Raw genomic sequence first — 25,265 nt, forward strand, 5'->3', positions numbered from 1 at the left:
TACTTCTTTCTACCTATTCTCTGGGACTTGTACTGCTAGAGGCTGGATTGGAACTCAGGTTCTTCTGCTTCTCGGTCCAGTTCTTTCTCTACTGAGCCACTCAGCTGCTTTCCAAAGCTTAATGTGCAAAATAAGCGTTAGTCTCTATTATTGCTACTCACATTTGCTACTCTGTTGCCTGTTCTGTTATTAAGGAACTGCAAACATGTTTAACTACCAATCATTTCCTCATTATTCTGTACAACAATTAAGAGAGACAAGGAATTATGAAAACTTAATTCAGTAGGATAGCAAGGGAGGGAAAAAAAGGTTACAGAAAGAGCCCACAGTCAGTGGCTGAGTTAAAATGACAATAGAAGTATAATTCCTAAGAGAAATATAAGCTCATTTATGGCAGCCACTGTTTCTTCCTTTTCTTTGCATTCCTGGCACCCAGCATACTACCATGCACATAGTAGGTGTTTATTCATGAACTGGACAAAATCTTTTTTCCTGTTTCCATGTGTTGGTCCTACTACCTGAATCTCTTTTTTGATATTAGTATCTTTGAACGCAAGATGACATTTATCAAGGGATGCTGTCATCATGGGGCGCCTGACCAATAGATGAGCAGAAAAGGGTCAGAAAGCTTGGGTTAAGATGCCACTGACTCCCTGTGCAATCTTAGCCAAGTTACTCTGGACTTAGTTTTCCTCATCTATAAAACTGGTGTCTTGGATTAGATGATTTTAAGGTCCTTCCCAGCTCTGTGAGTTCATAAGTCTAATCTTGGCTTTGCCTCCATCTATAGTTGTGTGACTTTAGGAAAGTCACTGTAAAAATGTAGGTAAAAATTTATACTGATTTATAAAGTTCTTTCCAGTTCTACAATTATATAATTGTATGAATGTAGGTACATGTATATTGTATAAGTATGTGGACATGCACACATGTATATGTGTGTATGTTTAGGTGTATATACATATATGTGTATGTATATGTGGGTATACACATGTATCTGTGTGTGTATGTGTGTGTGTGTATTAGAGGCAGAGAGAAACAGATAGAGATGAGATTGGGAGGGGTGTACGTTTGGTAAAAAAAAAATTGATTTTATTAGTACAATAAAATCCCAATTGTCATATGATCTCTCCCTTACAATCTTCCAAAGATGCCAGAACAGCTAGGTTGAATGACATTTACGGCATCACATAGTCACTGTGTATCCAGGGTGGGACTTGATCCCGGATCTTCCTGACCACTCTCTCATAATTATGACACACTGCCCCTCTGACGTGTGTGTGTGTGTGTGTGTGCGTGCATGCGCACGCATACTTGTGTATAAAATTATCTAACCAGCTTTGGGGGAGAGGTGGCACACCTGGATACCTGCATATCCCGGCAAGATTATCTGGATAATCTAAGCAAAAACTAAGTTCAAGCACTAAATTTTTGCACAATTATTAGTAGACAGTGTGGTTGTGCCAATATTCACTGTGTGAGACCTACTCCACTAATAGATTAAAATATTTTCAAGACTCTCTGAAGGATGGGTTCTCTCTTTCTTTAGGTATCTCAGAAGGCTGGACTCAGACTGAAGAAGACCTAGCTTTGAAACCCATCTCTGACAGTAGGTGTGTGCCTCTGGGTGAGTCCCTTCACGTCTCTGGTGAAGCTCAAGTGATATTAAGTGACAGTTTGGAAATGAGCCCTACAGAAATATCAGTTATTATTCTTGCTACTGTTTCTCATGTATTCCTCACACTCTAATCTGTATTATGGTTATTTGTGTCCCTATTGTTTCTTTCTTACTAGACTGTAAGCTCCCGGAAGTCAGGGACTGTTATTTCACTAATCCAGGATGTAAATGACCCTATAATTTCCTCATGATATCAATGTTGGGCAAAGGGCTGACAGAGAATCCATTGCCTTTTAGAACCCTCTTCTGTTGGTCTTTGGTGACACTGTGGGGTCTTCTATTAATTTGCCAAACACTATGGTGGGTTTCCCCATACTTCAGTCACTGAAGAGGTAAATAGTAAATTCTAGCCAAGGTTTCTCCACAAATCTACTCTCCTCTGAGTCCTCACAGGCACTCTCAGAAAAAAAAAAAAAGCAAAAAAAAGCCAACCCTTGGCATAAGCCACTGTCCTGCTGCTCACACTGGCACTTGGCTCTGTACCATTTATCAAGTTTGACATCATTTGCATTTCTTAGAAATGTTCTCTCTCTCTCTCTCTCTCTCTCTCTCTCTCTCTCTCTCTCTCTCTCTCATAGTTCATTTACACATTTTTATTTTGTTTTGTTCTAAGAACATCTGCAGAGACAATCCATTCCCAAACAATCAATAAAAATATCTTCCATGTGCCATCAAGCATTCATTCAAGTAGCATGGGTACAAGAAAATGGGCAGCAGCAAATCTTTCCTTCCTTTTGTCCCACAGGCATGGCAGCCCCATTACCACATGATACATCAGACAGTTAAATATCTAAAAATTCATCTTTAATTAAGAGCATTAGATCCAAGCTAGACACCACTACATATCATAGGAGAAGTAGATGAGCTAGCTTCCAAGGGCTCTAATTCAATTAGGACACAGTGAGTGACACTTGGATGGGAAAGGTTAATTGGGGTCACCAGAACGTAATAATTCCTTACCTAACCAGTCATTAAACTTCTTAACCTCTGAGGGCAGTCCCAGCTCGGTGAAATCGCCTGTGTGGAGGAGGATGTCCCCATAAGGCATCTGGATGCCATCTGTTCTGGAGTGTGTGTCTGAGACGCAGACAAACCGTGTGTGGCCCGCTGGTTTTGGAGTGTCATATGGGATAGGGTCGACCCTGAAGCAGACATAACAGATCCCACAAGAGTTAAATGCATTCGAACCCTCACACGTAGTATCACAAACAAATATTGATCAATATCAGGGTGCACGCTCAGAGCACTTGGCTATCACAGGAAGGGAAACATTTGGTGTCAAGGAGAGTTTGTCACTTGTCAACAACCCACCCAGTCAAATTCACAAAGACTTACCTGGCAGGAAAGACTTAGGAGAAGGGAAAAGCATATGGCAAGATGGGGCCATTGGAAACATACTAAATCAGGTGAGTAAGAAAACTGAACTGCCACTGTGGGAATCAAAGTTATAGCATTCCCTTGTCATTTATTTTCAAATTGCTCTTACAATTCCTTATGAAAAAAGAAAGTTGTTTATTCTTACTTCAAAATGTATAAATTAACTAATTAAATAATTGACAGAGTGGAGTCTAAGAATCTTAAACCAACTGAGGGGTGAGTGCAGCTTTCCAGTCAGGGAAACAATAAAAAACCAAAAATTCCTTCCCATTGTCTATAGTCAATTGAAATCCCATCTTCCTATTTCAGCTAAGACAATCACAAAGTAGCTTAGGGTGCCTGATCCCAAAGTAAGTGGCCTAAAAAAATCTTTGCTGTCTAAAATTAGCAGAGTAGATGACCCTGAGGAGGCAGTGTAGTTTAATAGAAAGAACTCTGGTTTTCACATCAGTAGACCTGAGTTCAAATGCTAGCTTTGCCATTGACTACCTTTGAGCTCAGGCAACTCACTGAATGTTCCCTCATCTGTAAAATGAGGGAGTTGGCCTAGGTGATCTCTGAGCTCTCTTCAAACACTAAATCTATGAACTTAATTATCTTTTGGTTAATATGACATTGGTAAGTGCCTTTGGAAGAGAATTTTTTTTAACGTCATTGAGTCGTTTCATTCATGTCCAACTCTTCATGACCTCATTTGGGGTTTTCTTGGCAAGGACACTGGAATAGTTTGCCACATATTTCTCCAACCCATTTTACAGATGAGAAACTGAGGTAAACTGGATTAAGTGACTTGCCCAGGGTCACACACCTAAAAACTGCGTGTTTTACGACAAACAGATCCCTACTGACATCTAAGCATCGCGAGAGAGAAAGTTTTAGAGACAACACTAAAGCACAGTGGAATTACACTAACCGTGAGATGAAAATGTAAAACTCTCAGCCCAAATTTAGAAAACGAAACAACATCCAGGCTTCAGAGTTGGAAGGCAACAAAATGTTCTAAATTAGCTAAGTGGTAAAATGGCAATCAGACTTTTCCAGCACCTGGCATTGATCATGCCCAGTATTTTCCACTATAGGTAAGGATGCTTTAGAGGAATTTAATCTGGCAACTTCTGTTCATTTTTAGATAAGAACACACATTTATTTGGGCTCACATGGGGAAAAGGGATGAAGAATTTATAAAGGTATAAAGAAAAGGTCAGGAGAGGAGCAAATACTCAACAGGACAGTCAGAATGGGGAAGGATACGTGAGTGGCAACATTTCCCAGGGCATCTACACAGACAAGAGACTAGACCATCCCTATATTGCTCATTGAAGTGGTAACATCAAAAAATTATGTGCATATCATACACCCTTTTGCTTTATCCTTTTTTAAAAAAACTATATATTCTTGAAGAATCATATTTTTGTTTGTTTCTTTGCAAAATCTTGCTCAACTAGCAAAAGAAAGCTTCTGGTTAGCAACCTGCAGGTGTTTCTGCATTTCTTTGACTGTTACACAGCTTCTCACTGCCAAAAAATAAAATAACGAGCAGATTGCATGATTATATGGCACATCGACCTGGTTATCGCTGTGGGTCTAATTGGAAACCCAAAAAGAAATTTTAACTTCAACCTACAATTAATGGATTTTTCCCATGAGAGTAAGAAATTAATAACACTGTTACCACGGAGAACATTCACTAATCCACTGAGATACCACCAGCAACCTGGGGAGAACTGTGATGATATGCAGTTGGGCATTTTTTATTTGGCTCCATCCTTTCCATTATGGACGGCAAATTGAAATTTTTGAGGAATATATTGCAAAGTAAATATGGAGTCTCAGTGGCTAGAAGCTTATCAACACCTCCTGTCTCCTAAGAATGGTTTCCCTGGATGGCAAAAGAAACAAATGCCTGCTTCCACTGCAGAGACACACTTTTGTCATTCTGCGAGCATCTCTGAACCAAAAAACAGGGAGTTCAACCTTTGGGGCTATAACAGTTTGTGCTTCCCACAATGATGTCCCCAAAGATGTGGATGACAATGAAAAAAAATCAGTCAAAAACAGAAACGCTTTGAAATGTGTTGCTGTGTGTGTGGCATTACATAGTTCAGACACTTGGATGTGTTTGGCATCTTATGGACAAAGTCCTGATTTCTCCTGTGTTTCTGCTGGCTATTTCAGCTAATTCTCAAATCCAGCCACACACTGCAAATCATTTTTGCTGTGGCTACCCTCCCTAGGGAGCCCATCACAATCTGTCATGGGGACATCGTTATTAGCACGTGGGATTCCAGAAGGTGCCTAAAATAACTCCCTTACTACCCAAATCTCATCCTAGGAAGCTGCCTGGTTCGGGTGACCAAATTACTTTGCCTCTTCTTCCTTATTTCTCTTCTAAATTCCACATTAGGCATAAACAACTTGGCGAGTCAAGTGCAAAGGACTAGTCAGTGTCTGCTCAGATGCTTTTTCTCATCTGTAAAATGAAAGGGTTAGACAAGATGGCCTCTGACGTCCCTTTTGGCAATAGTGCTGCTATGATCCTATCATCTGTCTTCCACGGAAACTGGCACCAAGTGGAATTATCAATTACATAATAGTCATATCAAAGGAGAATGAAGACGGACATCGATGGGCAAAAATCTCTTTCTTCAGTTAGAAACCACATCAATGAGGTACGAAAACAGATGTGCAGAGAAAGCCATGGTACCAATAACACCAGCATCGCTCAGTAAAACAGAAATCGTCAGCATCCGATAGGGAGACATGTTAGGATAGGCAAATAAACTTTGTGGGCTCTAGCTTCCTCATCTGTAAAACAGAAAATGCAGTAGCTGGACCTTTAAGGTCATTGGATGATAGGATGATCAATTTAAAACTGGAAGAGACTTAAAAGCACATCTACTCTAACCCGGTCATTGAACTGATTAAGATCTGAGGCTCAAAGATTGTGTTCAGATCATAGATGGAGAGTTGAGAGGGATCTCTGAGGCCATCTGGTCTGACCCCTCTTTGTTTTACAGATGACGAAAATGAGACTAGGGAAAGTAAGTGACTTATCTATGGTCAAGCAGATGGTATCTGAGGGAGGATTTGAACTGTGGTTCTCTCACTGGCAATCTGGCACTCTTTCCTCTGCACTGCAGTCTGCCATTTAAAGGTCCCTTCTCATCTTCAAATCTAGGATTTTATTATCCAAGATGGAGGGACTATAGGGGTGTGTGTGTGTGTGTGTGTGTGTCTGTGAGAGAGAGAGAGAGAGAGAGAGAGAGAGAGAGAGAGAGGGAGAGAGAGAGAGAGAGAGACAGAGAGAGGGGGGGGGGGGGGAGAGAGAGAGAGAGAGAGAGAGAGAGAGAGAGAGAGAGAGAGAGAGAGAGAAAGAGAGAAGAAAGGAAGGAAGGAAAGAAAGAAGGAAGGAAAGGAGAAAAGAAGGAAGGAAAGAAGGGAGGAAGGAAAGAAGGGAGGAAGGAAGGAAGTGTGTGAATGCTGGAAAGTCAAAGTAGGGTTGCATGAAGAGCATTGGAAAATAACGGAAAATGTTGAAAAAAGTAAACACAGACTTGAAATAAAGACAATAGAAAGAAGGGTCCATCCACTTTTCATCCCATTGAATGATGTGTTAAACGCAAGGGACAACTCTTACACATCAACATGGGTGAGTAGTACCATAGGGCAAGATGACAAAACTATACCTTAGAGTCTAAAAAAAGGCAGAAGAAAATGTTCTACCTCAAGGTAGAAGTGACGATCAAGAGATGTCTAAGCAAGTGGACAAGCTATTTGGGGGATGAGAAGACTGAGGCAACCCCAAGTGAAGGGTGTGATCTGGAATGAGGTGTTCTGAAGACAATGATGAAATGAGAGACAAGTTGGGGAACATTTTCAACACTGTTTAGAACCCAGATGTTCTAACTCATAGTTTTTAATGTTCTTTATACTATTCCACACTACCTCCCTCATACCCACTAATTTTGAATTTTTAAAATTATATAATTACCATATTACTATAAGTAATAATACTACTAATATAAGTAATATTAATTGCTAATATAAGTATACTATATCATAATTATAGTATATATAATATACTATAATTAATAATAAGGAGCAATACAACTATTAATAATTACTATGTTACTATATTAACATTATTCATATTATTACTATTAAACACAAATATAATACATTGAACTTGCTTTGCAGTATTAATATTGAAGCAAATTAATTTCAGTCCATAAGATGTTATAAATTTCTAGTTCGCTCCCTCTAAACCTCCATTACAAGTCTTTCTTGGTCTATCCATTCCTCTTCACTCTTCCTCCTACCTGGTCTTGGGTCTTGTGTATTTTGTATAATCTGGACTTTTCACTTTCCAGCAATCTGTAAAGCTCTTTCCAGATTTCTTTGTATTCCTCACTTGTCGATCTTAATTGCATTATGGCATTCCATTCATTTCATTAACTGACTACAATTTATGTAATCACTCCTCTATTGTTGGACAGTTAGGTCATTTCCCAGCTTTTTATCTTAGCTGCCAATGTATACCCAGTTCCTTGTCATAAGGAAAAGACCAACAGATCTCAATGCCAGCAGATGAATCATGTAAATTTTGGCAGTGGGGATTAGTAAAGGGGGGATTCTTGGAAACAGTGAACAGTGACCAATATGTCAAAAATCTCATGCTTGTGGGACACGGAGAGCAAAAATAAACCTGCTGCAAATGAGGCTACATTCCAAAACTAATTGAGTTTAAATGTAATGAACTTAGACTTAGCAGGGTTTGGTGGATGGAGCGTTGGGCTGGGAGTCAGGAAGGCCTGTGTTCCAATTTCACCTCTATTCTAGTTGTGTGACCTTAATCAAGTCATCACAGGATCATGAACCTAGAGACCAGCTAGTCCAATTTCCCCATTTTACAGATGATAAATGAACTGGCTTACCCACAGCCAAGTAAGCTGCAGAGTGAGACTCAACATCTGGTCCTTCTGTTCCAAATTCAGCCCTCTTCCCACCACCCCATAATTAACCTCTGCACACTTCAGGCAACTGTGTAGGACTGACTGGCTAAGTCTTAGAAGGTTGGGATCTGCCCTGCTCCCACCCTAGGAGTTTCCTATAGAACCCAGACTGGAAGGGATGAGTTAGGCTGGGAAGGAGAGAAGGCTGATTTGAAAAAATGAATAAGCTAGACAGAATGACAATTTTAAAAAACAACAACATAATTTTTGTACTCTTGAGTATTTAACAATAACTTGAATAAACTGCTACTAAAGTGTTTCTAATTAGAGCATTTTTAGAAAAGAGAATTCTTTTAAAAAATTGGTAAGGCTTATTAAATGCTATATATGGTAGAATGTAAAGAGCATGGGAACAAGGGCCATGGCGGCCCTGATTCTAGACCCTTCACTCAACTCTTCAGTTGTGTAACCTCAAGGAAGTCAGTTAACCCTCCCCGGGCCTCTGTTTCCTTGTGTGTAAAATGGGGAAGGGGGCAGTATGTAGATGACCTCTAGCTTCCTCCTGTAATAGCGAACACTTACATATTGCTTACTGTGGGCTAGGCACCATGCTACAGTAACAATATGATGTGCATTTAACTTATTAATATGGTGAGATCTTTAAAAACAATCAGTCTACATTTCAAGATTGTGTGTGGGTGTGTGAGAGAGAGAGAGAGACAGACAGACAGAGAGGCAGACAGGGAGAAGAAGGAAGAGAGAGAGAGGAGGAGCAGGAGATAGAGAGGAGAAGAGAGAAAGAAAAGAGGAGAGAGAAGGGGGGAGAGAAGAGGAGAGAGAGAGAAGAGAAAGGAAAGAGAGAAAAGAGGAGAGAAGATAGAGGAGACACAGAAGAGAGGAGAGAGGGAGAAGGACACAGAAAGAGGAAAAGATGCTGGCTTTGGAGTCAGAGGACCTAGGTTCAAATCCTATAAACTCAGCTGTCACTTTTGATGGAAAGGGTTTTCTGATCCCTTTGATTAATACTCTCCTGTTTCTTTCCTCAAATTATCCTGCACTTACTTAACTGTGTAGAGTGTATCATTTGCATACTCCCCACCCACCCATGTGCCTTGAGGGCACATACTGGTTTCCACATTGCCTTTGTATTCCTAGCATCTTACGTGGTACCTTATCATAAGTTGCCACTTAGTGAATTATCCCCTTGAATCTCCTAGACCTCTGCATTCTTCTTCATGGAGAGTGCAAAGGTCATCCCACTTAGAGCAGAAAAGGGCCTTTGGAGATCATCTGGGCTAAGCGCCTCATTTTTACAAAACATATTTCCATTGTCTGTTCACCCTATAAACCCATCACAAAGCTGGCACTGGGTAACACACCAGGACCTAGAATCATACAGCATCACAAGCTGTGAGAGCCAAAAGTAACCTTGGAGCTAACTGACTGAAGGAATTCTTAGCTTTAGAGGTGTCATGGACCTCACTGGTGGTCTGGTGAAGCCTATGGGTCCCCTTCAGAGAACAATGGTTTAAAATTTCTAAACGAAATGCTAAATCTCAGTTGGAGATTAGTGAAAATAAAGGTAGAATTCATTTTTCCCATCCAAGTTTTCCCATCCAGATCCCCTAAAATCTGTCCATAGAAGCCCTGCGGGTAGGTGGACCCCAGTTTAGGGACTCCTGGTCTAGTCCAACTCTATTGATGATCCACAGATGAGGAAACTGAGGCTCAGAGTCATTTCGCTAGAAAGTTAACTGCATCCACAGCGTCTAACTAAAAATTCTTAACCCCATCAAAATGATCACAAATCCGCATCAATGAAAAGTGAATTGGTGGAATTTCAGTCTAACAGAATGGAAGCTGCAAAGTAGGGCATATTTTTTTTTTGCAAGCAAAAACATTGCCATAGGCCCATTAAGCACAGTAAACCAAAAATTAAGCATGACTGCGTGCCTTAATAAAAATGTTTTAAGAAAAGGAGATCATTTCCTCCTCTGAAGAGAATGCTGAGCTAGTTAAATGCTGCTAGTTTAGACTGGAGAGTCCGGAACAGTAACAGCGCTGACATATGGTAAGTAAGCATAAAAGACCCATATGTATAAAAATTTTCACATTTGTCGCAAGAGGAGTACTGTACCTTCTTTTAACTGATGAACTGAAATATCAACACTATTCCATTTCCAACTAATTACAGCTAACAAAGCCCACTGCTCTGGGTCTCTGCCTTCCATTTTTTCAGAGAACAAAGTGCAGCGTGACATTCAATGAATATTAAGTGGTAACAATTTAATTCTGGGAGCGCTGCATCTAATATGAATTCTCGAGCCCCACTTAGCTCCAGTCTATGGGATTTCAAGGAGTAGAATGTAAGTGTACCTGGCACAGGAGCCACTGAAACCTCTTGGAGGTATCTTTGTTGGTCATAAATTACAGATTAGAGTCTCTCAATTCAGGAAGGATTCTGTCTTCCTCCCCCGATGCGCCAATCAAGTTGATCAGCTTAAGTATCTGCTTTGCTCATGCATTCATGCAAATGTACTCTTCCACATTGATTCTTTCACATTCCTTCATTCATATTAATTTAATAATAGTAACAACTGCCAGCATTTACATTCACGTATGTTATCTTATTTGCTTTTTAATCCCATTTTACAGGTGAAGCTAAGACTGTGAGAGGTTAAATGATTTGCCCAGGGTTGCATCTAAGGCAGGATTTGAACTTCCCAGTCTGGAGTTTTGTCTACTATACCACCTAGCTCCCTCAATGAGTATTTCTGACTATTATGCAAATGGGGCAGCTAGGTTGCACAGTGGATAGTGCACTGGGCTTGGAATTAGGAAAACTCATCTTTCTGAGTTCAAATCCAGGCTCAGACACTTAATAGCTATGGGACCCTGAGCAACTTACAATCCTATTTACCTCAGTTACTCATCTGTAAAATGGCCTGGAGAAGAAAACGGCAAACTACTCCAAAATCTCTGCCAACAAAACCCCAAATGGGGTCACAAAGAGTAAGACATGACTGAAACAACTTCAATAAAAATTATGCAAATTACATAGAACTGTAACGTGTATGTCATTCCTGCCTTAGCTGGAGAGACAAGTTATATGGACATGAAAATCTGAGTAAAGACAACTAATAATGTGAAATGATATTATTGGAGGACATTACATAGCATAGTGGGATAGTGTTGGGTTTGGAGTCAGAGAATCTGGTTCTGAATCTGGGACACTGTTCCCTCTATGACCAGGAGAAAATTATTCTATCTCTCTGGGCCTCAGTTTCCCCTGCTGAAAAATGAGAAGGTTGGACTAGATGGCTTCTAAGGTCCATTCCAGCTCCATCTCTTCTATAAAAACCATGAGACATCACAAAAGGGAGGGATCAAAAGCTTCATTTGGAGTCAGAGGCTCTGCCACTTACTGTTTATGTGACCTTGGCTGAGTCACTTACCTCAATTTTTTTCATTTGTGAACTTAGAGAGTAGGACCGAATGACCCTTTAAATCCTTTATGCTCTAAGCCTATGGTCCTATGGACTGATAATAAATGTTCTGGGAGTTTAGAAAGGAAATAAATGATGATAGGGCAGAGGACTGCGAGAAGGCTTTTGGGAAGAGCTGGATTATTAGCCAGACCAAGGAAGATTGACATATTTAAACCAGGCAGAGAGAAATTAGAGGTGGATGAAAGAAACCTTGCTAAGCCACCAAACTAGAGGGACAGAATCAAACAGGCTCTCATCCCAGCTCTGACACTCATGAGACCAATGACCTTGGGCAAACCACTTCATCCTTCCATGGTTCTATTTCTTTGTGCACAAAATGGTGGATGATGCCCACACGCTATCCCAAAGGACGGATCAGAGGAAAGCCAGTAAGAACTGAGGCTTAACAGTCTTTGTTCTTAATGAAGCTCTTACTTGGGCCTCTATTCAGAAAGTCATCTTTTGAAAGGTCTTCAACGGGCCCCATCCCAACAGAAAGAAGGATGTGGGGCCAAGCAAAACGACAAGGATTAGGGACCCTGAATTTGGATAAGCGGAATGAAAAAACAAAACAAGGAAAACTCTTACCAAGGAGGGTCTTATTCACTTGTCATTCCCTCCTTTCTAATTAAACACCAAATCTTCAAAAAATTAATGTCTCCTGTAACTGGAAAAAATAGAATACTATTTACTGAAATAAAATAAAATAAAAGGATATCCAAAGCAAAACCAAAAAAAAAAATCAAAATTAACATCTCCAAAGCAACAACTACTTAACTCTTTCTTTCTTCCTTCCTTTCTCCTCTCTCTCTTTCTTTCTCTTCCTTCCTTTCTCTCTTTTCCTTCCTTCTTTCCTTCCTTCCTTTTCTTTCTTCCTCTTTCTTTCTCTCTCTTTCTTTCCTTTCTTTCTCTCTTTCCCTTCCTTCCTTTCTCTTCTCTTCTGTGTCTGTCATCTGTCGGTGTCTCTCCCCTGACTTGTGATTTCATTGATGTCAGGCACTCCCTTTGATGAAGGTCTCTCTACTGATGCATGTTGCCAGCAATTCTGCAATTAATAAATAGTCTTCAGAGAACAGCCTACGGGCACTTACAAGGTTATGGATCTTGCCCTATGTTATGAAAGGAGAATTTGTGCATGACACAGGACTTGAATCCGTATCTTCTTGACTCATTCTTAGTCCTTTTTGTATCCTGGACCCCTTTGGCAGTAGAATGATGTGTATGGAGCCCTTGTCAGAACTATGTTTTTAAATGCACAAAATAAAATACATGATTACCAAAGAAACTCATTATATTGAAACAGTTATTTGTATCTGGTCTATATCCATATCTATATTAATCTATCAATCTTAATCTAGATATATAGCTATATGTGTATATACACACAAGTTCAAGAACCCCTTACCTAGGCCCATCTTATTATCTCTAACACCAAACTTTTTCTCTGAAAATAGAATTTCATAACTTTGCAACCTCTTACAAGTGTAGGATATTTCTAGGGGTGTTCTGGAGTCAGCTCCCATTGGTGTCTAAAAGCCCATTGTTAAATATCCAGTGTAAGCATTTTCATCTTAGGAATCTGCAATCAGGGCTTAATTTACTGTTTTATTTTGTTGATTTCTTGACTGGAATAAGTGTGAATAAAGCAGATTAAACTTAAAAGTAGGTGGGTGACATTTTGCCCTGAAAACCCCCTTGCTAAACCCCTCTATTGCTCTATAAACATCCCTAGAGCTTATCAGGAGTGCAGTAGAAAGCTCAGGAAATGTGGTTATCACCAGCCTGGAGCCTAATAATAATAATAATACTAATAACTTGCATTTACATAGCATCTTAAGATTTGCAAAGTAACTCACCAGAGCCCCACTGTACCCCAGTTATTTTATATCTGCATTGCTAAGACTACTTTAAATAGTGTTATAAATACAGATAACAGAGACAGCTAGAGAGATAATGATAGAGATATCTGGAAAGAGATTATATATCTGTCTACATCTATGCACACGTGTATGTACTTACATAGAGAATAAATACAGATCAATACAAAACAGTTTGGAGGGAGGGGCCTTAGCCACCAAGGGATCAGCAAAGGTTTGTGCTTCAGGTTCACAGAACTAGAGCTAGAAAGATCCTCGGGGGCCATCTAGAAGAACTCTTTCATTTTATGAGTAAGGAACCCAGTGCCCAAGACCCCCAAGATGGTCAGAGTCAGAGGAGGGATCTGACCTTTCCTGGTTACATAGCTTTCCTCCTGGTAGAACCCAAGCTGCCTGAAGGAAGGAGCAAGCCAAGTTTCTGGATACACAGTAGATGCTTGAGAAACACCTGCTGAATTGAATTCAGGAAGATCATAACAGGTATTCATTCCTTCATGCTGTCTCTTCTCCTGCCCTCCCCGACCCTCTTCCTGGAATAGCTGGAATAGACTCCCTGAACTCAATAGAGCCACCAACTTCCCACATGGCAGCAAAATACCGGGGTGGGGGTAATTCTATTTCCCTCCCTTTCCATATGAGGAGAGGGGGATCAAGCACAGTTATAGAAGCTGGTCCAATGCTTTGACTGACAGATGCCGCTTCTCAGGAGACTTGGCTAAGTAAGAAGTGGAACCCTGATTCCAGCTTTGGTCTCAGAAGGCCGCTTCTGAATATGACTTTTTAAAAATCATTGCAAATGTTTTAACGATGTGAAATTACATTCTCTAGGGTACCTAGCTATCTTAGAGGGATGACGGCAAAGAACAAGCTTTGTAAACCTTATAGCTATTTATAATTATGAGTTATTACTTATTTTCTGCTCAATCACATCCCTGGCTTCAATGGAAATGTTCAAGCCCCCCATGGGGCTTGAACTGCCAGGGGACACAATTTTCAAACTTGCCTAGGGCACACAGATGCTCTCTCATCAAGGTAAGTTTTGTTTCATTTTGCTGTGGTCTAAATTTATTACTAGAGAATATCCTGGTGGCACTGAGGAGGTACGAGATGCACAAAACAGTCAATGTCAATGTCAAACAGCCAATAGGTATTTGAGGCAAGATTCAAACCCAGGCTTTCTTGGGTAAAATGAGGTGGCCATCCATCCACTGTGTTATGTTGCTCTTCAGAAGGGTCATGGGATTATAGGTTTAAACTGAAAGGGACCCTAGAAGTTTTCTAGTTCTACCTCCAGATTTTACATGTGAGGAAACCGAGGCCCAGGTAGTTAAAGTGATTTAGGAGTTACAGGCTTATAGGTTTTGAATCTGAAGAGACCTAGGAAGCCATCTACTTTCACCCCTTTATCTATCTATCTATCTATAATATTTATATAATATAATATTTATCTATTATATCACATATTTATTTTGAGTAACAATGAAAAGTTAAGGGATTTGACCAAGTGTCAAAGGCAAGATTCTATCCAAAGTCTTCTAACTCTGAATCAGGTAAGTTTCCATTCCCCCAGCCCCGACGCCTCAAAATGAGTCCTTTGAGGCCAGTTTTAAAGGAGAGGATCAATGTCTCTTGGACTGCATTTTTCAGATAACTTAAGCTCTCCTACCTTCCCCCCACCCCCCAATAAAAATAAACTGATTGTAAGGGTGCTTAAACCATAGCAACATTCCTGTTTGTGAAACACAAATGTGTCTTGTTCTTTACAAAAGCCAGACCAGGGGATGAGAGGTGAATGAAATCAGTGTACTTGGCTGAAGGAGGGGGCTCTGATTTTTCTCTCTCTCTGTTGCTTGAAAAAGTTATAATTAACCTGTAAAGTGGTCATGGTCTTGGCTTATTTCCTAATCCATTAATCTTTTGTTTTTGTTTTTTTTTAAAGAGTAAAATTGATTTAAAAGTGGACATAGTCTTATTGTTAAAGTATGAGGGTGTGTGGATACAGGTGATACTGTACATGGAGGGGTATGTGTGAAGAGAGGGCTGTTAAACCTGAAACCAGGCAAGGAACCGACCATCCCTAATTTTTGGCCAACAGGAGATGAAGTGGCCGAGATGGTAAAGCACTAGGAAACAAAAAACCCAAACAGATAGCCCTGTTTGACTGGATGCCTCCATTCCACACTGGTAAAGACTCGAGAGTTTGAGAAGCTATGCTCTAAGGTGACTGTTGAAGGCAAACAGGCCTTGTGAATAGATGATTCTAGATCAGTACAGACTAAAGGCTCAGCTCTTTAGAGACATCATGATTCCTACAGAAAAGGCAGGGGGAGAATGGGAAGAGGGCTGAGGAAGGGTCACTAAGGAGATGTATAACCATTTGATAGTGATGAACCTACGGCAAGGAAGAAACTACCTCCCAATGTCACACAGCCAGTATGTTATCAGGGGCAAGATTCGAACCTCAGTCTTACTGATGCTGAGGCCAATCATCTACCTGCTGTTATGCTGTTTCTCAAAAAGTTTATAGGACCATAGATTTAGATCCTAAAGGGTCCCTAGAAGTCATTTAGTCCAACTACCAAATTTGACAGGTGGGGAAACTGAGTTCCTTAGTGTTAGAATGACTTACGAATTATAGGACTATAGATTTTGAGGCAAGTGTGTATCATCAAGCAGCATTCTCACTTTCTGTTAAGAACAAAGCAAGATAGTAATAACTGTTCTTTCCTTTGTAGGATCAGACCTTGGAGCCAAAGGGTTGAGAGGAAGAGCTGGCAACCTTTCTGAAGTGGTTGCCAAGATGCTGACTCTTTTTCTCCTGGCAGATTGGAAGGTGAGGGGTAAAAATAATCTGTACCAGGCGAGGATTCACTTTTCAGAAGTGTTGCCAACCCTTACATTCCAACAATGAGAGATTCATTTGTGTCAATAAGCTCTTTTTAAGAACTGTAAGCATGATGAGGCAGGCCTATCTTAGTCATTCACATTTTAGTGTGAATTTCTCCTATAACAAATGGATTCATGGAATCATAGATCTGGAAGGGAACTCACAAGTCACTGCCTTTAGGTCCGATACCTTCATTTCATATATGAAGAAACTGAGGAATAGGGAAGTTAAATGGCTTGACCAGATTCACCTAAGTAGTTCATGTCAGAGGTGAGATTTGAACTCAGATCCTCAGACTCCAGAAACTAGCACTCTTTCCACCACGCTGTGAGCTCCTTGAGAGGAGGGACTGTTTTGTTTTATTTCTTAAGAGGGTTAGAGTTTTTGTTTGTTTGTTTTTCCTTTCTTTGCATCTCTGGTGCCTAACATAAAGCATGGCAAACAGTAAGCACTTAATAAATACTTATTGATCTGACCTGACTTTTCACTGTGCCTAAAAGAGTTTTAGTTTAACTTGGTTCCCCATCTTCCCCACTTCTTAGCTGAGGTCAACGACTGCTGAAAAATAGGAGACACCTGGCTGCAGAGGTGCGAAGATGAGGAAGTATAATTCATGGACTAGGTGGCCCCTTGAGGATTTGTTGCTAGGGAGAGCCACGCATTGCATAATGGCAATCTATGGGTGCCAAGCACCTTGTGGTAAAACCAGAGGACTCTACAGGGAGAGACAGGAAGAAAAAGAGGAGTCAAAGATGGAAGGGAAATAAGAGGAGGTCAAAGACAAACTCGGTGTATTTCGCTATTTTGCCTGTGGCGCTGGTGGTGCCTTGGATTGACTTGGAAGACTAATCTTTAATAAATATTTGGTCAGAAGGTCAAGCAAGAGAAGCACACCCCCTGGAACTTGCAACCCAGAAAATATAAGCTCTTCTGTTCTCCTGTTTTCCGCACATGAGCACAGGCCAGCGTTAAGTGCATACCTCAACTAAGTCTCTTCAGTGATCTCACTCTTAACCTAAAGGCATAACCCTCCTCCTGGGATAGGATGCAATTCAATCTCCGGAAAGCTTGGGGCTGGCTGGCTCGTGATTAGAGCCTGCAAATCATGTGAATCTGTGAATGGCCCTGCTATGCTTTCTCTGTTCAAGCTCCTTTCACAGGGGACCCAGCCCAGCTTTCTTTCTTGACTTGTTCTATACAAACCCAACTCTTAATGGAAAAGCCCCAAGTCCCCATTTTCACTTACTACAGTTAATGACATTGTCCTCAATCTGTTCTCTGGCTCTCTCTGGACTGACCCAATGGATCTGAAGAGCATTTGATGCCTTCCAGAGAGCTGTACTGTTAATTAATCACCCACAGCAGCCTTATAAGGTAAGTAGAGAAGATAGTGTTAGTCCCATCTGAAGGACGAAGACCCAAAATAGGCTAAAGGACTAGATCAAACCAACCCACAGTTGTGAATTTGGACTGCAATCTGACATGGAAGTGTCATACCTGTGATGGAAGAGTACTGGCTCTGGAGCCAGAGGCCCTCGGCTTCAATCTTACCCATGATGCTACCTGTCTGACCTTGGGAAAATCATTAAACCATTCAGAGCCTCAGTTTCTTTATCCGTAAAAGGGGCTGGACTGTATCTGGAGTTCTTAACCTTTTTTTGTATGTCAAGGACCCCTTTGTTGGAAGTCGGGTGAGGTCTATGCACCCCTTCTCAGAGTAATGTTTTCTAATGCATAAAATAAAATACACAGGATTATAAAGAGAATCAGTTATATTAAAAACAGTGATCAAAATACATTAAAAAGCAAAAACAAATTCACAGCTCCAGGTTAAAAGCTGGAATCACCGTTTTGAATCTGGTGCTCATTTCATTACCCTAGCCTGTTTTGACATTTGGTATTCATCCGTTATAGGGCTCTAAAGATAATGTGCATTTAAAAAAAATCAGACCCATGACTTCATTGGTATAGGGAACTCCCTACGCTAATGTCGATGTATACCTGTTCTGCAAATTCCAGTCTTAGAGAGCTGCATGGGGCACAAAGAGGTTAAGAGAGTTGCTTATAGTCACCCAGGCAGCATGTGAAAGAGGCAAGATTTGAACCCCGGCCCCCCATTTTTCAGCTAAGTAGTTATGACACAACACTTTCTCCCAAAGTAAAAAGACACTGATGTGAATTTGGTTCCATAAGCTGTTTTTGCGATTCCTGTTTTTCTTCTTTTTCCTTCAGAAGGGAAAATACTAAAATGACATTTAGATTAATCAAAAAACTGAGATTTTCCTGAAGTTTACAATATCTCACTGGTAGGCATTCTTCTTTACTGAATCAGATCAAATTACCAGATGGGGTGATTGTCTTTTCCTGACTTCTCTACAGAACAGGAATCTACCCCCTGGCCTGGGGAGCCTTCCTTTATAACTCTTTCTGTTAAATATGTATCCTATATCCAAACAGTGATGGCAAATCTTCCTTTCATAATATATGTGGTATATACCCCCTTCTCTCCTTTGACCCTGCTACCATCCTGGTGTGGGCCCCTATCACCTACTGATATGTCTCCCTGCCTCAAATCTCTCCCACCATTATCCACCGAGCTGCCAATCTGATCTTCCTTAAACACAGGTCTGACCGTATCACTCCCTTATAAACTCCAGTGTCTTCCTCCAGTGACTCAAATATAAAATCCTCTGTGTGGTTTTCAAAGCCCTTCACAGCCTGTCCCCTACCTGCCTTTCCAGTTTTCTCATACCTTACTCCTTTCCCATACTTCGTGATCCAGGGACAATGGCCTTCCTGACATCTCCCCATACCCAAGCGTTTCCCTGGCTGAAATTCCCATACCTGAAATTCTCTACTTGCTCATCTCCACCTCCTGGCTTCCCACCTTCTATAAGAAGCCTTTCCCAGTCCTTAATCTAAGTGCCTTCCCCTGAGGTTCCCCCAAATTTCTCCTATGCATAATTTGTTCATGCATAGTTTTTTTGCATGTTATGGTCCTCATTAGACTGTAAGCTCCCTGGAATGGGACTTGGTTGTGGGTTTGGTTTTTGTCTTTCTGTTTATTTTGTTTTTGCCTTTCATTATACCTCCAGCTCTTAGCACAGGGCCTGGCACATAGTAGACTGATTAACTGCCAATCATAAGAGGCTAATACAGTCAAAAAGAATGATAAGTGAATAGACAAGACCTTTCCTGACCTTTGAGAAACAGTGTCCTTTATGAACTCATAGAACAAGAGGAAGGTGGGGACTTGATGAATACCAGAATTCCTAGACATTGTCCCAAACAATCAGCACAATCTCCACCTGGGCCAGAACTGCTGGTTTCAGACATTTCTAGAGAATATGGGCTCTGAGCCAGAGGAGGAAGGTTCAAATACCGCTTCCAACATTTTCTACCTGTATGACCTTTGGGTGAATCATTTCCTCAGCTGTAAAATAAGCCGGTTAGACTAGAAGACCTAAGAAGTTCCCTCCCTTCCCTGGGTCTAAGATGTCATGATCCTAAGCGGTCTTAAAAGACAGAGCCATAAACAAGGGCTGGGCTAGCAGGGCTTCTCTCCAGCATGTCAAAAACACTTTCCAAGCGTGAGCTTCATCCTCCTGGTGGCCAAATCCAACTTCCAACAGGTGAGTTCCCCACCCAACCCCAACTGTTACCTCAGGAACAAAAAGTACGTCATTACATCTCTAATAAAGAGAGCTCCACCGAATCACTGTATCCAGACATGCATTTCACGCTGTCAACAGAATTTCCCAAACTGACAGGGCACCTTGCTCTTCATACGCCGACAAATGGCCCCTGTGCCCGGTGATGTGTAAACTCCAAATGCCAGTAGTTCTGGTAAACAATTACAGTGATTCCACCGAGATAAAGAAAATAACATTTTTCCCATAGTCCTGACTACCCTCTGTAAATTAAGAGCGAACAAAACTCACCTCCCACCTTTGGAACACATGTTTCAATGAGACCAAGTGGCGCAGAGATTATTACCTTGTTTTAAAACGTTCCCCCTTCTACCCCCCCATCCCATGCAGTTTATTTCAAGAAAGCACCGTTCCATCAACACTCAACAGCATTTACTGCCAAATGCTCCATAAAAACTACTTTTGAAGTAATGTGTCAGGGTTTATTATATTCCCTTTGAAGAAAAAGGGGAGGGGGGGAGGTAGAAGACCAAGGGTTACACTGGAAAAGTAGATTTCTGCTTATAGTCACACAACGTATTGCTTAAGTCAGAACAAATATCAAGGTTCATTCGATCATCTAATGTACATTTATACTCTATATATTTGAGACATTTATTTTAGGGTCTGGCTAGGAATCTGGAATCCAACTCACAGACACTACATCCAATTTAGGGGTATTGTTATTCGGTTGTATTTGAGGCACTGTCCTAGGTAAGAGGGCAGAGAGGACAATGACCCTTCTCTCAAGGAGCTCACAATCTAAGAGGGTGGGAGGAAGACACCAGCAAAAAAAAATGATGATACAAAGGAGACTGTGCTAAAAAGAAGCAAGTCCCAACAAAGGGCAAGGAATAATTGGAGGAAAGGGATGAAAGCCATGGAAATCTTTGTTGGAAGAGGTGCCCCTGAGTTGGGCATTAATATGAAGGTCTTAGCTTATGGGTTAATACTATAGAAATATGTCAAACAGTCTTTATTTGAAACTATATATTGTGATGATAGCTAGGTGGCACAGTGCATGGAGCACCAGCCCTGGAGTCAGGAGGACCTGAGTTCAAATCTGCCTTCTGATACTTACTAGCTGTGTGACCCTGGGCAAGTCACTTAACCCTGATTGCTTCCCCTCCAGAAAAATACATATTGTCTTTTTCCCCCTCCTTGTGTTGCAAACAAATTTATCAGGCAATGCTTTGCCCGAAAGGCAGCAGTGATTGGTATAGTAAATAGAGAGGTACTTTTGAAGTCAGGAAGATCAGGATTCAAGTCCTACTTCCTACACATGCTGGGCTGGGTGATTCTGGGCAAGTCAGTATCAGCATCCCATACATAAGACTATAAGTTGCAAAGTAAATGCTAACCTGCTCTGGTAGAAGGTATTCTCTGCCAAAAGTTTTCTATACCAATGAAACATAGGCCTATTTCCTATTTCTATCCCCTGTATTTATCCAATAATGTAGTTGAAATGCAGAAGAGTAAGGATTCTCAGAGGTGGCATTAATGACCAACCACAATTCCAGAGGGTCAGTACAGAAAAACGCAATGCTATTTTTTTTTCAAGAAACAGCAGAGGGGCAGGGAGCAAGCATTTACTCAGTACCTACTATGTGACACATGCTGTCCTAAGCAATCACGGTATTATCTCATTTGATCCTAAGGGAGAGAGGTGGGGAGGAAAAATATTCCAGTATTAAAAAAAGCCTGTGCAAAGGCCAGAGATAGAATGTTCTAGGTAAAGGATAATAAGAAGTCCAGTTTGGGCTGGACCAAAGAGGAAATGAAGAGGAGCTCAGAGCTAGAGTTAACAGGGAACTCCTCCACCATCTAATCCAACTCCCCCATTTGACATATGAGGAAATTGAGTGACACCTGGCAAGTTAAAATGACTTTTACACAGGCCGTAGTGGTCAGAGGCACATTAGAACTACAGCCACCTCTTTATCTCATCTATTATCTAGCCCAGGGGTGGAGAAACTATGGCCTCAAGGCCCTCTAGGTCCTCAAGTGCAGCCCTTTGGCCAAATCCAAACTTCACAGAACAAATCCATGTGGCCCTCTAGGTCCTCAAATGTGTGGCCCTTTGGCTGTCATGGCCTCAAGTTTGTCCCAGTCAAAGGGCCACACTTGAGGACCTAGAGGTCCACAGGTGGCCTCGGGGCCGCAGGTTCCCCACCCCTGAGCTAGCTAATTGATGGTCTTTCTATCATCTATCACTTTTCAACCCATCTATTATTTATCTTGTATCGATTTGTCTATCTACATGGCCTTTGTTTATATAAGGTTGCCTTGGAAGTAAAAAGAAAAAAGGAGAAAGTTGAAGAAAAGCAGACTTTTCCCTTTTTTCTTTTATCTCAAGGAGCAGGCTGATGGCTGGTGGGAGCCCATCTGTGAGCATGTGAATCTTTCCCCAACCTGGACCAACCAGCTTTTTGTACCATTTCGTATTTCTGTGTACTCTGACCAACTCAGTCCCCCACTTCCACCAATAACATCCCCCATTCTCCTGAACTGCTAGGCTCCTCCCCTCAAAATTATCTGAGTATTCCTTTTCCTTTACTTTCCATGCAGAATATACATCTACACTGTGGGCTGATCTCTTGGTTCGGCAGTGCCTCTGGGCTTTGATCCTTTCCTCTCTAACCTCATAGAAACCACACTAGGCCCAGCCCTTCCCATCTTTCATTTCAGTCTCTGCCGTAATTGCTCGCTGGCCTCCTGGCCTCCAGTTTCCTCCCCGTCTAAACCCTCATTCTCATCACTAGATTAGTCTTCGTAAAACACTTGGTTTTATAATGTCAATGCCCTGCTTATGAACCTACAACGGACATACTGAATCATAGTCATATAAATTTTATTAATAATATCTGACATTTATATAGCACTTTAAGGTTTACAAAGCTCTTTAATGCATTACCTCATTTGATTGCCACAATAATCCTGAGTTAGGTTCATAGATATTGTCCTTATTTTTCAGATAAGAAACCGAGGCTCAGAGAGGGTCACTGACTTGCCCTATGTCACACAGCTAGAAATCGTTGTTGAGGACAGGAGTATTCAAACCCAAATTCAAATTCAAAAATTCAGATGTTTGTCCTGACTTCAAATCTGATTTTTTTTTCACTGTACCATATTACTTTTCTAATAAGAAGAGAGATGAGCAAAAAATCTGTGGTATTTCCTCAAATCTGAAAGTCCAAGGGTACATTCCATGCATAAGTAATGAGGCACAAAATTCTTAAATTGAGGTTTGCTGTTTGTTTTGGGGAGAGTGCATCATTGCCATGGTTACTTCAAGTCACCCTTATATAAACCAAGATCATATAGATAGAGAGATAGAAGATAGATAACAGATGATAGATGATAAAAAGATAATAGATAAGATACATAGAGGAGATATTTGAGATAGATAAATATACAGAGATGGCAGATAAATGGAGAGAGCTAATAGATAACTATATAGAAATAAAACAATGATGGAGAATCACAGATAAGAGATAAATAATGGAGATAGAGAGATAGAAAAGAGATGAATTATCAACAGAGATAGAAAAGAGGCCATAAATAATAGAAAATGGAGATAGATAATATAGAAAATGCAGATAAATAATAGATAAGTATTTAGAAATAGAAAAAAGATATAAAAAATGGAGAGAGAAAAGAGATGAATAGATCAAAATAGATAACAGAAATAGAGAGATAAGAACAAATGGAGAAAGCGATAATAGATATACACCTGCAAAGAGATAGAAAGATGATATATAGATCTATATTAAGAAACCAGATGAACAGAAAATGTATGAATGGTTTAGCTATTTACACTTCATTAAGACTAATTACTTGTTATTTTAAAGAAGATTATTAGATGCCATAGAATCATAGGATCAGATCCTAGGATGACTTTAGAGATCATCTAGTCCATCTCGTCAAAGGTGACATGATGAATTTTGCTGGGTATGCCAAAGAAATCTATGGCACTTACATCTGCAATTCCATGTGCTTATACAAATCTCCCAAATCTCCCCGGGTGTGCTGCCATTCCTCATGGCAAAAAATATCACTGTGACTAACAAAAGCTGAGAATCACTAATCCGTTCCAGTCTCTACCCTCCACACATGAAAAATAAGTTAAATGAATTAGCCAAGCTAACAAAAGTAGTTAATGGAAGAGAGAATTCAAACGCAGACAAATTGAACGTCAAAGAGAGAATTCAAACTTAGACAAGTTGAACCTGACTGTCACTCCAGCATATTTAGAAGGATGGACAAGTATCTACGCCTACTCAAGGTTCTATATGGCTCCCTCCTTGGTACATACACAGACATCCTCCACCTGCACCCAAGAGTCCATGTAGAAACTTGAGAATTATTATATAGCAATTATATTAATTACCAATTATAGAGTTAGATAAAAAACCAAACAAAGAACATTTTACAAAGCTTTTCAGGGGTCAATGCTTGTCTAGTACTTATAAAGCACCTGTTTCTGTTCTTCCAGGGACCTTCCCAAAGACACAATAAAGAAACAATAAATAAAATAAAAAGTCAAAGAGATCAAATTTGCTCTCCCAGAAGGGAACCCTAGTATCTATAGAGCAACCAGGACATGTGGGATTCTTCCTACAGGGATTAAGGACCTAGGATGATCGCCTAGGACTCATCCTTTAGGTGCTTGTGTTAATAATACTGATCTATTCAAGGCAAGAAGGAAAAGAGACTGAAAACAGAAAGAAGGTAGTCCCTTTTCTAAGCCAACTCAGTTTCAGCTAAGCATCTCCTGAGTCATCAGATCTAACAGCTCTCCAGCCAATTAGAAGACTTTTGCCATCACACAGTACAAACCCTTCAATCATATATGGTTGGGAGCATTCTGTCAAAGCTCCACATGTTGCATTGGAACCAGGAAGGAGGCATCTGTGCATGTTCAGTACAACCTAAAAGGAACAGCAAATCTGACCATGCTTTGCAGACTGGGCCCTCACTGTCTAGCCTCCACATTATACTCACGGGAAGCAATTTCAAGAGGGAGGCACCAATAGCAACTGGAGAGTAGTGTTAGAAAAGACCTTATGTATCCACTGGTACTTGAGCTATGCTTTGAAGACACCTCTATAGGGCAAAGGTGAAGAGGGAAGACATCCTGGAGGCATGGGGGAACCACCTGAACATACACAAAATAGAGAATGTTTGATACAGATTTAAAGGTAAGAAGTAAGTGTTTACTATATCCCTATATTAAGCACTACAGATACAAATACAAGTAAACAAGACAATCCTTGCTCCTAAGAAGCAGCATAAAGACAATATATAACAGGGAGCT

General features: G+C 40.6%; 1 protein-coding gene across 1 annotated transcript in view; it reads right to left on the minus strand.

The window, feature by feature from the left end:
• MPPED2 (metallophosphoesterase domain containing 2) overlaps positions 1-25,265 on the minus strand; it is a 205,191-nt gene that overhangs the window by 139,798 nt on the left and 40,128 nt on the right. The window contains exon 3 of the mRNA XM_036762297.1: positions 2,639-2,820. Within this exon, the coding sequence (XP_036618192.1) occupies positions 2,639-2,820 (182 nt within the window). The remainder of the gene's footprint in view (positions 1-2,638; positions 2,821-25,265) is intronic.

The sequence above is a fragment of the Trichosurus vulpecula genome, chromosome 6 (assembly GCF_011100635.1).
Source record: "Trichosurus vulpecula isolate mTriVul1 chromosome 6, mTriVul1.pri, whole genome shotgun sequence".
Classification (NCBI taxonomy): domain Eukaryota; kingdom Metazoa; phylum Chordata; class Mammalia; order Diprotodontia; family Phalangeridae; genus Trichosurus; species Trichosurus vulpecula.